Here is a 17,420-nt window from a genome sequence, read left to right as displayed (position 1 = left end):
GATAGATTTTGCATAATAATTTTGCAATCCAGATTTTGAAAAAAAAATTGCAAATTTTCAAAATTTTGCACAGCAAAAACCAAGGCCCTTAGATAATTGAAAATTTAATCACATACAGAAGGGCTCCCAAACTTTCAAATGCTTTTTGAAAAATTCGAATCCGTCAATTAGGAGACCTCTGGCGCTTGTTTGAACATTGGTCGAATTTTTGTACTTATAAACAATTAGAATAACTTTTTAACTCAAATTTTTAAACATAGGTTTTAAAAGTTCTTAAAAAAAACAGATCGATTGGTCAGTTAATTACGTAGTTATAGCCGATCAAAGTTAACCGTCATTTACACTAAATTTAATGTACTGGGACATCCGGGCTAATTTTTCGAAAAATACCTTTGGCATCCCGAGTAGTTACCAGGTCTAAGTTTGCAATACTTTTCTTCATTGGCAACCTACTTTTTAAAACGTGGTATTTATACAGGCTAGAAATTCAAGAAAATCGTACGGTGGTGGTGGGGGAAGCAGAGAGCACGGCCGCCCGCTTCGGCCTGCTCGAAATTGCATCGGTGAGTTCAAAACCGCGACGCGCTAAAAAATTTTTAATAAAAAAAGTTACAGGAAAAATTATATAAATATTTGAAACTTTTAACACCCTGTATATCCGTAGGGAAGCATCCTATCAAAAATTTTTATAGGGCAAAGGTTGATTATTTTCATCGGTAAAATACGCCATTAAAGTTTGGCAAAACTAATCATTAGCACCCTGTATATTTATGGTTCCTCCAACCATTTTTGTTTTTAAAATTGCTTTGGATAGATATACTATGTTTTCTTTATTGCTTAGAATATTTTCTAGTTTTTATCTAACTATACTCAACAAGATCTAAAATAATATTAAATATAAAAGTTTAAGCCTCTTTTTCTCGGTTTGAGTGTTCTTCTTATCAAATTTAGAGATAAACTAAATGATTAAATTAGCTATTGAATCAAAGAAATCAATCGGGGGTTGTTTCAATGAAATTATTTTTGACTACCTAATCAAAGATCCCATACCGAAAAAAACGGTCAATAAAAAATACCTACCTACGTGTCACATCACTTTAACTTGGTTTAGTTTCGGAAATTGATATATTTTCATTCTTAAAACATTGCCCAAAACTGGCATTTCTGTTTAAATGAATGTGACAGTTTATGTTTTCTGTTTGTTTATATATTTATTATTACTGACTTCTTTCAATATTTGTAGGGCAGTTTATTTTATTTTTTCTTATTATTTTTATATTCAAAAGTTTAACCCAAACTATTAAATTATACAATCATTTTCCCAATTTTTATCCCCACGGTTTTATATTTCTATATTCATAATATTCTAACAGTTGCGGATCTATAGATATGTCCAGTGTTAGTCGAGGCAATGAAGCACTAAAAAGGCCAAAAGTTCGGATTTTTTTCCATAAAGACGGATCGGAATGCGGTTTTTTGCATTCTCTTCCAAAAATTTTTTGTAAAAAATGTGGCTACTTTTTGTTTCGGACAAACCTGAAATTGCATTGCTACAGCCAAAAATGCATTTAAAAAATGCATTTTTTGAGACGCCTTTTGGAAGATTTCAAAACTTTGTAAATAAGAGTCAGAACTGGCCCAAATCGGATACTCGGGGGTTTTCAAGGTCGCTGATCACGATTATGATGTTCAAATTGGCCCCCCGAACACCTGGAGCTCAGGAACGCCGATGAACGTCATCTCCGTGGGACTCTCCCACAAATCACGCGGGGAAGGAGAGAAACTCGGCGCCCGGTTTTTTTTTGGGTCGCTGAATTCAAATATGCCATCGTGACACCCCCCGGACACCTGGTGCGCCCGAACCTGGACGTAGACGTCATCTCCGAGAATTTTCCTGACAAGATTGACAGAAACAACTCGAAAATCATTGTGGTGGCGTTTTTTGGGGCGCTTAATCCAAATTTCACGTCGAAAACTACCCCCTGTACACCTGGTGCACCGGAATCTGGACGCGGACCTCATCTCCGTGGGTTTTCCTCGCACAATCGAAAAAGACGAACCGAAAATCGATATGGGGGTGGTTTTGGGGCGCTGAATCCGAATTCCACGTCGACAACGACCCCCCAAATACCTGGTGCACCGGACCCTGGCCCCGAACGTCTTCTCCGTGGGGCTCTCCCAAAATTCAAGTGTGGAAGGAGAGAAACTCAGCGCCCGGGGGTTTCTTGGGTCGCTGAATTCAAATGTGGCATCGGCGAACACCCCCCGGACACTTGGTGCGCCCGAACCTGGACGTGGACGTCATCCCCGAGAATTTTCCTAACAAGATCGCCAAAAATAACTGAAAAATCATCGTAGAGGCGTTTTTTGGGGCGTTTAATCCGAATTCCACGTCGACAACGACCCCTCGAACACCTGGTGCACCGTAACCTGGGCCTGAACGTCGTCTCCGAGGGTTTTCCAGACACGATCGCAAACACTAACCAAAAATCAACAATTCCACACAGCTACAGCAGTATTGATGTCGGTCTCTAAGACATCAGGTTTGGTTGACATTCATGGGAATGACATCGATGTCAAGATAAAAGTTCGGATGCACCAGGTGTTGGGAGGGTACTTTTCGACGTGAAATCCGGAATCAGCGCCCCGAAAAACCCCCCATAACGATTTTGGGTTCGTCTTCGATTGTGTGAGGAAACCCCTCGGAGACGACGTTCAGGCCCAGGTTACGGTGCACTAGGTCTTCAGGGGATAGTTTTCGACATGAAATTTGGATTAAGTGTCCCAAAAAATGCCCCTTCGATGATTTTTGAGTTGTTTTTGGCGATTTTGTTAGGGAAATTTTCCGGAGATGACGTCCACGTCCAAGTTCGGGAGCACTAGGTGTCCGGGGGGTGTTCGACGATTGCATATTTGAATTCAACGACCCTAAAAGCCCCCGGGCGCCGAGTTTCTCTCCTTTCCCGAGGGAATTTTGGGAGAATTCCACGGAGATGACGTTCATCGGCGTTCCTGAGCTCCAGGTGTTCGGGGGGTCAATTTGAACATCATAATCGTGATCAGCAACTTCGAAAACCCCCGAGTACCCGATTTGAGCCAGTTCTGACTTTTATTTACAAAGTTTTGAAATCTTCCAAAAGGCGTCTCAAAAAATGCATTTTTTTAATGCATTTTTGGCTGCACCAATGCAATTTCCGGTTTGTCAGAAACACAAAGTAGCCACATTTTTTACAAAAAATTTTTAGAAGGGAATGCAAAAAACCGCATTCCGATCCGTCTTTATGGAAAAAATTCCGAACTTTTGTGCTTCATTGCCTCGCCTATGTAATGTTTATTGCATTCAAAAGGTTCTAATGTTAAATTAAATAATTAAATAAACATATTCGTTTTAAGTTTTTTTTATAATATATTATGCAATTTCTTTTTATTATCTTATAGAATTTGTTTTATTATAATTCCAATATTCTTAAATCGATTCGATACTATTGTTAAACGTTTAACTTATTGAGAAAATTAATTTGATCTCCATCTAGTTCTGCCTGTTGGTTCCAGTTAACGTGCAGTTTTCATAAGCAAACGTAATCGCCGTGTCCCAGAACAGTATAGTTTTATACAAGGCCAGTCCACTATATCGAATTTTGTGTGCAAAATCCAGTACATATCCGATCTCAGATTACTGATGATTTGATAATTGTTGATAAGGCCACTTATTATATTATATAAATACTTAGCAGGAGTTATTTTAGTTTGGATCATACTTCTATTTTCCTCAAACTGGGATCTAGGTTCGTTGGATATTTAATTGAAAAAATCAATAAACAAATAAATGTCCATTAATTCATTGTTATTGTATTGATGGGTCATTTTAATATGTTTATTGGCACTTAACTTATTAACTCAACACAAAATAATAATATAGAGAAATACTCAGTAAATCATTTGTTCACTAAAAAAGGAAAAAACAAATACGCTTTAACGATTTTTGTTATTGAAAATGCTTATTATTATCGCATTCTACCTTCCCTTAAGAAATACTCTCCAAGCTTATAAACACCCTGGGTACCTTTCTTCATATCTATGTGATGATTAAAATGACAACGTATCACCGTATCAGTATGAAAAAAAAAAGATACTTAAGTAATAATAAAATAAATATCGTATCGCTGTGCATATAAATAAAGAAAATTTATATTTATGTTATTTAAACAGAAACGTCTGTGAATAGAGTGAAGCGATAGTGAAAAGTACTTTATTTTAAGCATTACTTTAATTTGTGTTCTTTTCAGTGTAAATCTTTTAGTTAGGCAAAAAGATTCATAAAATCAATCTATTTAACTTTTTCACAAGTGTCAAAATACCCATATAAATAGGGACTACTACTGGTTAACGAAATAGAGTGTCCTTTACTAATTCTCATCTACTGAACACAGAAGTGTTCCAGCTATGTCATTTAATTTTTATAAAAATATCTTTTTATATGCATCTGAACTTAAACCATATAGAAGAACTAATAACTAATTAGATTACAACTTTAAATATCAGTACAACGTAAAAAAGAAAATCAATAGTGTTGATTTCCCGATGAAACCGATCTCCAAGTTCATAACTTACAGCACCAAGGTATTCACAGAAAAAAATTCAGGCGTGACTGTAGGAAATAAATTTTCAATGACATGCAACACCGTAAATTTTTGTACTTTCTTAGAAGTTCTGCTGTCAGTTGCTGATAGTTATTTGCTTTATGATTGCCTTAAAATCTTTTCATCACATAAACAAATGATTATGAAAATGGACGTTTTCAAAATTTTTCTGATTTGAGGACCTACAAATATGACTTCTTTTATTTCGGCATCACTCAGAATAGGAAACATAGTTTTCAGGGATTCAAAAGCATCACCTTTTTATCAAGGGCCTACACAAAATTCTTCATCATTCCTAGTTTGATGTGCAAGGATGGAAGAAGTACCACTTAAGGTTACACTAACGGCTTATTAACATTTTGCTGTCTAGTCATATATTTGTTTCGTACAGATCAATATTCCACCACGTAATGCTGATCTGTAGCTCGGCTATCCAACAAAAACAAAAAAAAATTTTTCAGTGTTATGATTTTCTAAAAAATTCCTTACGTTTTCATAAAAATAAGATATTTTTACAATCTGTGTTCAAACTTGATGCGATGGAAAAATTTGGTTTCAACATGAAAATCTGTTAGAAATCATTTATCAATTTCAGAACAACATAAAACACGTTTTAAAATTTTGATTGTGATAGGTAGGTACATATTATTTTTTCATATTTTCGTTAAACCTAAATGCCTGAATAAAAACTCTACGTGATGGAAAAAATCTGTATATTATCATGATATAACAAGACGTTATATTCAAATATTAATATCCAGTATTATTACGCGTCTTAAAAATCACGTGACTAAATGTTTATTTAATATTTTAAGGCCGTTTTCCTTTAACTGAACATTTATCTAAACAGTATTTTTTGTATTTAGGTAATTCCACTCCTTTTAGAATTTTATTTCTAAAAATACTACAAATATTTATCTCAAGGGGGTTAATCAACCTACATTTTAAAGAATAATTTATAAAGGGTGGAAGTCTGACGAACTACGTGATATAAAAAACCCAGATATAACGTTGCGTGCGAATGGGTCCGAAGTACATTATAACTTTGCATAGCAGTACATTCGTTATTCATCTAATTTATTTTTTAATATATCTTGGACATGACACTCAGATTGGGTCAGTGGCTTGGCGGGGTTCGCATTTACCGAATTGTTCTTTGCGATTTATGTTTCAGTTTCATAGATATTAAAGATTTTGTTAAAGATAGCAAACCAATTAGAAGTTTTTACGTTAAAAAAACGTGTTCAAGAAGCGCTTGTAGAATGTATTGAATAATAAAAATAAGGAAAACTGCACTTTGTACTGTTATTGTAAAAAAGCTTTAAATTAAAACGATTTGCGTTCTGTCTATAAAATTTTGCCTCGCAGTGTGTCTTCATTTAGATGTACAATTCATCTTAGTTAATCTGGGCGGTGAAGGATTTAGTTTCAGCGGTCTTAGGGCAAAGTAAGAAGCCCACTTCAAAATTTCAAATAAAATAATAAATGCACAAAGCATATAAGTTATAAATAATAGGTTAATTAATAAATAGATATGCACACTTTAATGTAACTAATTGAGTTTAATGTACTTAAAGATAGAAGGTAATATAACGAGCGTTCAAATAAAAACGTGGTCGAAGTTGGCTCTGACACATTGGACGTAGGGAGTAGCTTATAGCGACCAACTTAACCTCATTTCTCAACGAGCTGTATAGCAGCTGTCAGTTTCAATAACGTTAATGACTATATAACTTTATTTTAAAGAATAATCGTGATAACAATAACAAACAATTAAAGGAGCTGCGGAAAGTGTCCCCCTCCTTGTTATAACAATAAATTAAAGCAGCTGCTGAAAGTGTCCCCCTCCTTGTTCCAAGCACTTTTCACACCTGTTCCTCAAAGAATTAAAGACATTTTCTAAGATGCTCGGGGTATTGTTAATTTCACGAATCTTGTCTATAAGTCGAGCCTGCAGATGGTTTAAATCAGGAATAGGCAGTTCAAAAATAGTGTTTTTAAGGTAAGGCCACAAAAAGAAATCACACGGCGTAATATCACATGACCTCGGTGGAAATTCATGTTCAGCATTGAGACTTATTAGTCGATTTTGGAAAACTTCCCTCAACATATTCATCGTCTCGCCTGCCGTATGTGCCCTTGCGCCATCTTGTTGAAAGTAAAAGTTTGTAATTTCGTTTTCTTCCAGCTGGTTAACAAAAGGAGCGATAATTTCTTCTCTATACCTTTGCGCAGTAAGAGTACCATTAAAAAAAATAGGTCCATAAATCCTCCTTCGATTGAGAGCACACCAAACTCCAATTTTTTGAGCGTGTAGAGGGCCCTCGACAAAAAAGTTATCTGGTTTTTCAGAAGACCACATTCTCATATTCTGTGAGTTTACGTAACCACTTAAATGAAACCAGGCTTCATCAGAAAAAAAGGTGATATTATGAAGTTCACCGTAGTTGTTTAAAAACCATTCACAAAATACAGCCCGTCGCGGAAAATCAACTTCATGAAGTTCTTGCTGACAAGTTAAACGATAGGAGAACAAACGCAAATCTTTTTTTAACACTGTGTGGCAGGTACCGACTGATACTCCCACCATTTGTGATAAAACACGTACAGAAGTTCTTGGCGCATTTTCCATTATTTGTTGGACATTTTCTTTTAATTCTTCAGTCCGCTTTTTAGGTCGGCCGCTTCCTTCTTTTCTTGTTACACTGCCCGTTTCACGAAAAACATTAACACAACGCTGAACTGCACTTTGAAAAATTTTGTACTCAACAACGCCGGGAAATTGATTTTGAAATTCTATGAAACATTCCTCAATAGAATACTTCCATATTCCATCAATCTTGCGTCCATTTCTAAAGTAGGACTCTATGATAAACACTTTTTGTTCTTGAGAAAACACCATTTTAAACGCTTTTTAAAACGAAAATATTCAAATTGATAGCGGCGATATAGCGCTTTGACAGATGACGTTTAAGTTCATTTGCTATACGCTACGCCCTACGTCCAAATTTTCAGAACCAACTTGACCACGTTTTTATTTGAACGCTCGTTAAATGGTGATTCAGAACTTATCCAAAAAAACAATTCTGGATGTACAGGGGACCCTTACAAATAAAATTTTGTAAAGAAAAAATCAAAAAGGGCAGTTCGAAAATGATTTAAAAAATACACTTCTGCACGGCACTGGAAACTGGTCCACTGTAAAACCTGATCTCGCACAATGCGACCGGCATGGCGGTGTGATAAAAACGGACAAAAACTTTCTCAAGGAAAGAAATATGTAAATAGAATTTTATCGCACCTATTTTATATCGGCAAATCCAACTGCTTTTGCCTCTATTAATTAATACAATTAATTTGTGTTTTTAAATAATAAAATCATTTGACATACCCGATTTTACAACAATTGTTCAAAATCCACCAACGTGTAAACACATTTGGGTCCGTCTTACTCAGTTTCTACGAACTAACACAAATGTTGTCTTGCTTCACCATAACACAAATGCTTCACCATAAATTTGTTGACACTATCTACCCATTTTTGACACTAACTACTAAAAAAATATTGTGAACACAACAGATAACAGGTAAATACTGTTGCAACGACGATTGCAAAATACGATTTCAGTATTCGGAGTCGCTGAAGCCACGTGGCTCTCCACGCGCATTGCAAATGGCGCTAGAGACCACAGTTGTCCAGCTATGTAGTCGTTGAATGTACTATAACTTCAATAATTTTTTTCTCGGAAACTATAAGGATTTTACAAAATTTTTTTTCCATATTGACTCCATTTCTCATGCCGCATCTATACCCAAATTGTTTTGGATACGTTCTGAGTCACCCTGTATAGACATCGGAAACTTTGTGGCGACAATCAAATAAATAGTGGTAATCTATAGGTATTATGCTAGTAACAGCAATGCGCGTTGTAGTAGCAGAAATAAGCTAAATCTGTAGTGGAGCCGTGTGCCGCTCTATGCTCACAATACACAATGCTACTGACCGCTGTAAAAACACGTGCTATATACTCGACCAAGCCAAACGTCAAATTCACACACACGCACAAAAGACAATGAAATGTACACCGTCAGCAAAAAAGAAGATTGTTCACTTGCACGCAAGGCCAACAACGCAGGCATTAGGATGGCGCTAGATACGTATCGAATAAATTGATCGATGCGAAGCTTCAGACCAAAGGCAGACATGTACAAATGTGAAAATATACATCTAGGACTAATACGCCAATTAAGAAAGCTAGCTGGGGAGTTTAGCTATCTCTCCAAAGTGAAATCTTCACACCCATAATTTCAAAGTTCCTTACTGGATACAGGATACTGAGTCCTAGTCTTTCTAAAGGAATACATACATAGGTACATCTAATACATACATCCTCATAAGTATACATCACAAATCCTTTTGTGTTCCCCTTCTGCAAATTTTAGTTAAACACAAAATGAAAATCTAACATATCGTTTAATTTTCAAATTGTGTTTACAACGTTAAAGAGAAATTAATACACACAACCGTTCGAATATCATAAAAAAGCCAAAGATACATAAACAAAATAAAAATAACTTCATAGTGAGTATATAGTGAAAATATTTATTTTCATACCCCGATTTGAATAATAGTGGATATTTTTTTTTGTTAGATCATAATCCACACAAATGGGCTGGGATCAATAACCTCCGTACAATAAAAATTGTAAGAAACCTTAATGTGGATCGATTACTATTGTAGATGTTAATTTAATGAAAGTTTGAGAAACGACGATTGATATTCTCTAATTTGTTTACAAACAAAATGGCTGTAAATTAATTTTATAATAAAAATAATAAGTCTGTTTGAAGTGAAATTTATAGAGGTTTGTAAACTATGAAACTTTAATCTTAAATTTAAAACAATTACACTTACAGACAAAATTACTGATCACGTGGCTTATAATCGTTTATGAAGACTGTATTAGCTTTCAATAGTTTCTATTTTATGTATATTGTGCCTTATATCAACACTAAAGTATATTCTGATGTTGCGTGCTTAAATTTACATCTCAATTATTCCCATACTATGTGTTTCATGGACGATGAATAGAAAAAAACGGAAATATCCAAAGGTTGAATTTCAAGGAAAGTTACTTCATTAATTTTAGTGGAACATACGATGATGAAATGGAAATTCTGATCCACCATAGCAATGAATTATACCAAATGAAGGGTGTTTATTTATTTTTGCAGTTATTTATTGCACATTGCGTTAGTTTCTTAGCACAGCTCTTTAAAGATATTTCAAAATTGTTCGAGGTAAGAAAATTAAAATTCGAAGAATAAAATTACAAAATTCACGATTAAAAAATATTTCTAAATTTTAGTCAGAAGCCTTTCAGATTGAGGGTGTTGTGAATAAACATTGAACATTATTTGATATGAAAATTATGTTTCTCATGTCGAACATATATGAAACGCATGTTGTAAACACTCTGTAACAATTTCACTTATTTCATTTATGGTATTCACTTATTTGACTAGAAAATATAAGAACTCCAAACTAATTGCTATAATTTATGCTCAAAAAATGTTCAAATGTATGTATAAATAATAAGTTTTTTGAGAAATGCACTATTAAAATGTTTTATCCACAATCACCTTTTCCTCGGACTTTTATCCACACATATGAACTATCTAAAGTGATATTTTATCCACTAGTAGAATGATGAAAAAATAATAAACCTATTATAAATTTTTGATTTATTTACTTACATTTATATTTATAGTAATACACATTTCGTATTTTGTTTTATCACATTTAACTTCCTTTCCGTTAATAACAACCCGTGTAGTATTGTTGCCATCATTTTCGGAACGCATAACATCTGCCGAAGTTGTGAAGAATTTGCATAAGTTGCCGATGTCTCTTCTTGTAAGGAACAGCTATATTTTCCTTGGAATATCAAGTTTGTTAGATATAGACTCCTCAACACAATTTTCTGCTACAGAGGAGCTCGTCCATATACCATGGCGTTTGATGGTTGTAAGATCAGCCTTTATTGGTAAATAAAGTTGTTGAAGTGCGCCTCATACAATGGCTAGTATATGCTTCTGAATTTGCGATATTCAGGAATGAAGCAATTATTGAGGGTACCTTCGCCAATGTGTTGATTCTAACAGGCTGAGAAGTACATTTTTGATTGATGTATCTTAAAAAGAATTTGTCTTGTGTTAGGCGAATTGGGCGCAGAGAAATATATTTTCTGCATTCACACAAAATCCTTCCTCTATAAATTGTAAAATGTAAATTTTCTTAAAATGCCCGTCTTGTTGACAAGTCGGTAACAGCCAATATTCTGTACGTCACTAATTTTCAAATTTGTCAATTTGCACCAGAAACCCCCATTATTAGTGCAATCTAAAATAATTCAAAGTTCCCTATATACTTACATGTAGAAGATAAAGTGATCATTAAATATTCTTTGTCGGAAGTCCTGTCAAAAAATTTTCAATTAATTAATTTGAAGTTACTATGGTTCTGCAAAAGTTTTTTTAATATTCAATTATGTTTTAATGAAACAAGAAATATAACAACATTTAAAATTAAAAATAGATTCCATTAAATTCGATGGTTCCTTATCATTAGCGAAGTTTTCAAAAATCAAATATGACAGTTATATAATGTTCTAGACTTCTGCAGTGGTCACAATTTTACAGCTTTTATAATACATACATATTTATATACCTGCTTATAATAAAATTCATTAAATGGACAAAATTATTGATTATTTTCGAACATTCTTTTCATGATATTCTGTTAGTGTACAATAATGGAATTATAAATTGGAAATTTAATAATAAAAAGCGAAGATAAAGTTAGACACTTACCCTTAATTGGAGTCGGTGTTCAGTGTCTCACTGCAAAATAAAAGAACAATTAGCCAGCGGTGAATCGATCCTGTAGCGGGTAATGTTGGAATTGAATTCTTTTTACTCACGGACAGAGTCTTTGTTCCGATATCACACCTTTTTACAGTAACTTCTAAGATTTAACGTGAACAAAATATGGGGCTAATTTAAGTGATTAGTTAATAATATCTAAAGACTGCACAAATAAACTACTAAATTAATAACTAAGTAAAGAACAGAACACACCAATAGGAAACAATTTTATTTGATCAAATACTCGTTATTTCAATACTTGTAAACTAATGTTATACACCAATGATAATATACCTATTTACAAATTGTCACTTTTATTTGTTTCTAGGACGAACTTTGTAATAAATCAGAAGCACTGGATAATCTTGTTAAAATGTTGAAGCAGCCAAATACGTGCGAGGCTCTGGAACCAGGACCTGCAGCATTACTTTTCGAGGCTTTGTTCGCGTGCCAGCATCTAGATGTCTTGCACTTCCTAGCTGACGTAAGGAAACAATTTATTTAATGTATACCATGTTCCACTTTTTATGCAGCCATCTTTATATTTCTGTTATGTAAATATGAAATGTTTTGATTTTTGAACTATCTATAAAAGTGCTCATGATTTTCTTATTTTTTGTTTTTTCTTATCTCTATTTTTGCTATAGTTACTTTACGTTACTAGCATGATTTAGACAGGGTAATTAATTAACAATGGGAAAATCGGAAGTTGAAGATACTACACGTGAAATGGTGGCCATTGGCGCAAACATGCCTTATCCGAAAGTTGATAGTTTGGGAAACACATGGTGTTGAATGTTAAAATTTTAAACCGTTTTTTTGCGATTATCCTGATAATATGTTGGTTAGGAACTTGAAAATTTATGAAACTATATTTTTTTAATAGGCGAATAAGATGCGTGGTGCAATTTCAGCGTTTCTCATAGAGGGTGCCACTTACGACCGATATTACCGAAAATTTAGTTAATAACTTTTTACCCTGTATGTCTAACATAAAACTTGCTTCAAAACCTGAAAGAGCAATCATTTTTCCATTAATTATGTTTTCTTGTTTCATTTCGGTATCTCGATCCGTTTTCGAGAAAAATCGATTTAACGAACACAATGTTTTAATAATACGAGAAATGAAAAGCGAAACAAACCAAGTGTTTCTTCATGTTATTACAACAATTAACAATAAAACAAATGAAATATGTAGTAATGATTTAAAGTAATTGTTCGAAGAATCCACCGTTGACACTGATACATTTTACACAACGTTTTTTTAGAGATCTTCGAGTTTGAAACAACATATTGGGATTGCGTCTAATTTCGTTGTCAGCGATTTGTATTCTTTGCCACAACTCTTCACGCGAACCAATAGATTCTTTGTAGACTATATCGTTCATTCGAGACCAAATAGAAAAATCAAGAAGATTGAAGTCTGGATTTCTTGGTAGCCAAGCAAAAATGCTTCCACGGCTTGAAGAAGTTCCACTTTATTTAAGAAGGGACATGTGTGTTTATGCATGACGGTGCTCCATCGTATTTTTCTCGGCCAGGGCGTACATATTTTTGCTGTTTTTCCAAATTGCTGGATTGGCCGTGTAAGCATTTTTGCTTAATTAATGGAAAAATTATTGCACTTTCAGGTTTTAAATCAAGTTTCATGTTAGACATACAGGGGAAAAAGTTATTAACTAAATTTTCGGCAATATCGGTCATAACTGGCGCCCTCTATGAGCAATGCTGGAATTGCAGCACGCATTTTATTCGTAGCTTGAAAAAATATAATTTCACAAATTTTCAAGTTCCTAACCTACATATTTTCAGAATAATCGCAAAAAACGATTTAAAATTTTAACATTCAACACCCTGTATTTTTTAAACTATCAACTTTCGGATAAGGCATGTTTGCGCCAATGGTCACCATTTTACGTGTAATATCGTCAGCTTTCGATTTTCCCATTGTTAATGAATCACCCTGTATAGAAATTTTTATTTTGGTTTACAATATCATTAAACCAAAAATAATTTTAGTTGTATTTTTACGTAAAAGGATCTTTCAAAATTTAATACTCTCTTGCAGACAAACAAAAGAAACTTAATAATAATATTTCTAAACATCACTTTAAAATGAATAGCTGTACCTATAGAAAATCCTACCAAATGCAAAGGGTACGCTTTTATTTTTTTACTTTTTCAAAATCTCAAGGGCTATTTCACAAGGGCAGTTACATGTATAAGAATATCTAGACATAAGTAATCACTATGTAGATACAAAGTTACTCAGAGCGTACAAAAATAAATACGTATTTCTAATAGTTTTTCTTTAAAACTAATATTTAATTCTTTAATTACTGTATTCGTATTCTACTCTTTCTTTCAGCGTGTTTAATTAATCAAATTTATCTAATTATTTGTAATTCTGACAAAATAGATCGAATAAAAATTCGATTACTTTCGAATTCAAGTTTCTATAAGTATTTCTTTTGCATTCCAGGATGCTCTAGCTCTTTTGGTAAAAGGCGTCCGGCCCCAAGTCCTGGAACAGTGCCTTGGCCGCGTGGCTCAAGGAATTTGCAAAATTGGAGCTCCTTCAGGAGTGAGTCTTGGCTTGATGATCATGAAGAAATGTCCGGCCAAGAAATTGCAGTTGGAAATAATGGATAAATGTTTTGCGCATAGAACTAGAGAAGGTTAATATCCATTCCATAAATAAACAACAATATTATTTTACGAAAAAAAAAAAAATTAAATAAACTTTCTACTATTCCAAAACATTGTCAAATTAGAGAAAAGTAATTACTTCTTGCTTATAAAACTTGTTTTCTAACTACTTATAAGCGGAAAATATTACTGTTAAAAATAAAGAATAGTCTATAAATAGTTTCTAAAATGAAATAACAACTTACCATAAAATGCAGTTTTACGAATTCATTAAAAATATTGATTAACGAAGCGAAGTCAAATTATTAAGGTTGATGGAGAAATTTAATATGCAGCAAAAGCAAATTCCGCCATGATAATAAAACTTTTTAGCGATGCACAAGTAACAATTTTAATATACCAAAAAACATTCGTGACACAAAGGATTCAATAACTTAATGTATTTTAAATCAGTAGCTTATTTATCCGCAGCAATTTATTCCATAATAAGCTTTGAGCTATTACAGTTACTAGTAGGTATATTCAATCAAAATTACTCAATTTTTGGAATGAATAAAGTTTACAGCAAAAAAAACTAATTACATTGATTAAAGGATATTTATTTAATGGTTATTTTTCAAAATTTGTTATATTACTGTAAAGTTTGTGAGTATCTAAATTTTAGTTTTAAATAAGATCTTATAGAGAACACGTGATTTTTCTTTGCTTCATCAAACTATATTGTCACAAAATGTTATTGTCATTGTGAAAATTAAGTATGATTAAATGTTAATTAATAACATTTTACAACAAAATATTTTGAGATTTGCAGGTGTCATATTTAAGACCCCGCCGGAATCCTTATGTAAATTGGCTTTCGGTCAAATGTTTGAAACCATGTTGTTTTTGTAGCTTTTGAATTGTAGATTAAAAATGTCAATGGACGTCAAGCCCTAAAAATTCATGCTTCAAAGTTGCAGCTTGCTGAAGCTACAATGCTTTAGATTTCACTACCTGCATAGTATAGTAGAAAATACTACATTTTTGCACAATGCCCAATAAACTATCGCCGATATAACGAGATATCTGACTGAAAGGGTTAAAAACGATATTGAAATTATCTTTCAGATCACGATGAGTACAACCGATTTTTCACAATCATTATCTTCAATAAAAATCATAGCGGTTGCCGTCTGCATTTGCGTGACCTGATGTGCACTACTGGGAGGTTGCTATAGATCAAACTTAGCACATCATGGGATTCATCGGTGTACTTGATATTATTTCGAAACCGCTCGTAGCCTAAAAACCAAAAATGCAGGTAATACGAGCGCATGTGTCTAAAGTCCAATCCGTTCATTTGTGCTCGTCAACAAACTCTTTTTATTTTATCGTCATCTAGTTGTTTCTGGCTTAAAGTTCAGCAAGTCGCCGCAGCATGCATAAAATATTATGTTGCTTTTAGTTGCTCGAAACGAATACTGCGTTTTTGAAATAAAATGTTACTTTATGCATAAAAGTATTAAGCTATCATTTAATATATTTGAAAAGAATTAATAGATAGATTAACATTTTTTTACATTATTTCACCAAAACGTACTTTTGAATCAATCAATCGATTAATCAATAGTATTAAATGAAGTTTCTCATACTTTTGTAAAGGTATTGATGGAAAATGTTGTTTAAAAAAGTAAACATTAATTAATTGCTTAATCCTATTTCAAGATTACATATTGGTTTTATGCATAAAGTAACATTTTATTTCGAAAACGCAGTATTTGCTTCGAGCCACTAAAAGTAACATAATATTTTATGCATGCTGCGGCGACTTGCCTAACTTTAAGCCAGAAACAACTAGATGACGATAAAATCGCAAGGAAAAATGATAAAGAGTTTATTGACGAGCATACAAATGAACGATATAAGATGTTATTGCACATGTTTATCTGGTGACTGGACTCGTATTGCCTGCATTTTTGGTTTTTAGGCTACGAGCGGCTTCGAAATAATATCAAGTACTTCGATGAATCCCATGATGTGCTAAGTCCGATCTAGCAACCTCCCCGTGGTGCACATCGGGTCACGCTAATGCAGACGGCAATCGCTATGATTTTTATTGTACGATAATGATTGTGAAAAATCGATTGTACTGTTTGTGATCTGAAAGATCATCTCAATATCGTTTTTAACCCTTTCAGTCAGATATCTCGATATATCGGCGATAGTTTATTGAGAATTGAGCAAAAATGTAGTATTTTTTTACTATACTATGCAAGTAGTGAAATCTAAAGCATTGTAGTTTCAGCGAGCTGCAACTTTGAACCATGAATTTTTAGGGCTTGACGCCCATTGACACTTTTAATCTACCACTCAAAAGCTACAAAACGCACCTTGTTTCGAACCATTTGACCGAAAACCAATTTACATAAGGTTTCCGGCGGAGTCCTTTATCACAGCTTCTGATCTAAAGAACGCCATTACAAAATTTTATGTCTTAAATATGACACCTGCAAATCTCAAAATATTTTGTTGTAAAATGTTATTAATTAACATTTAATCATACTTAATTTTCACAAAGACAATAACATTTTGTGAAAATATAGTTTGATGAAGCAAAGAAAAATCACGTGTTCTCTATAGGATCTTATTTCAAACTAAAATTTAGATACTCACAAACTTTACAGTAATATAAAAAATTTTGAAAAATAACCATTAAAGAAATATCCTATGCAAATTTTTTTACGTGTTTTTAGAGTCTTTATTAGATAAGCATATGATGTTCGCTTGAACAGTTTTTAATGTGTTTTCGCGTAATTCTGTTGGTGACATATCAAAACAAACTTAAATAATAAAATAGTATGTCCTACGTATTTTGTTACAAAGTGCCAATTTATTTAAATAACAAATAAAAGCGAACACCTGAAAGGAAATGGTGTGTCTGTATAATATTTTGCATAAATTTCCACATAGCTTTTATGAGATTAAAATATGGGAAATATACTTGCCTTTAACTTTTAATTAGAAGTTTCCCGAACCGAGAGGAAAGCTAGCAAAGAAAGTAAAGGAATTTGTGTCATCTATTCTAAAAAGAACACTATTTTAAGTAAGTTTTTGAAATCAACGTTTTAGTCATAAAAGTCACACGTTATGTAGAAACTCCCAACTGTATCAGTAATAAGTGTATATGACATAGTAATAATATAATTTAAATACTGTTTTATGTTA

The 17,420-nt window shown here is 33.2% G+C and overlaps 1 protein-coding gene across 1 annotated transcript in view; it reads left to right on the top strand.

Annotated features, from left to right (window-relative positions):
- The window catches only part of LOC108907985, a gene marked incomplete at its 3' end in the record, with an annotated part of 59,409 nt that overhangs the window by 29,442 nt on the left and 12,547 nt on the right, over window positions 1-17,420 (top strand). The window contains 2 exon segments of the mRNA XM_023454749.1: window positions 11,896-12,051; window positions 14,050-14,245. Coding sequence (XP_023310517.1) covers window positions 11,896-12,051; window positions 14,050-14,245 — 352 coding nt within the window.

This window comes from Anoplophora glabripennis, unplaced genomic scaffold, assembly GCF_000390285.2.
Source record: "Anoplophora glabripennis isolate ALB-LARVAE unplaced genomic scaffold, Agla_2.0 scaffold11, whole genome shotgun sequence".
NCBI lineage: Eukaryota > Metazoa > Arthropoda > Insecta > Coleoptera > Cerambycidae > Anoplophora > Anoplophora glabripennis.
This window is presented reverse-complemented; position numbering and strand designations above follow the sequence as displayed.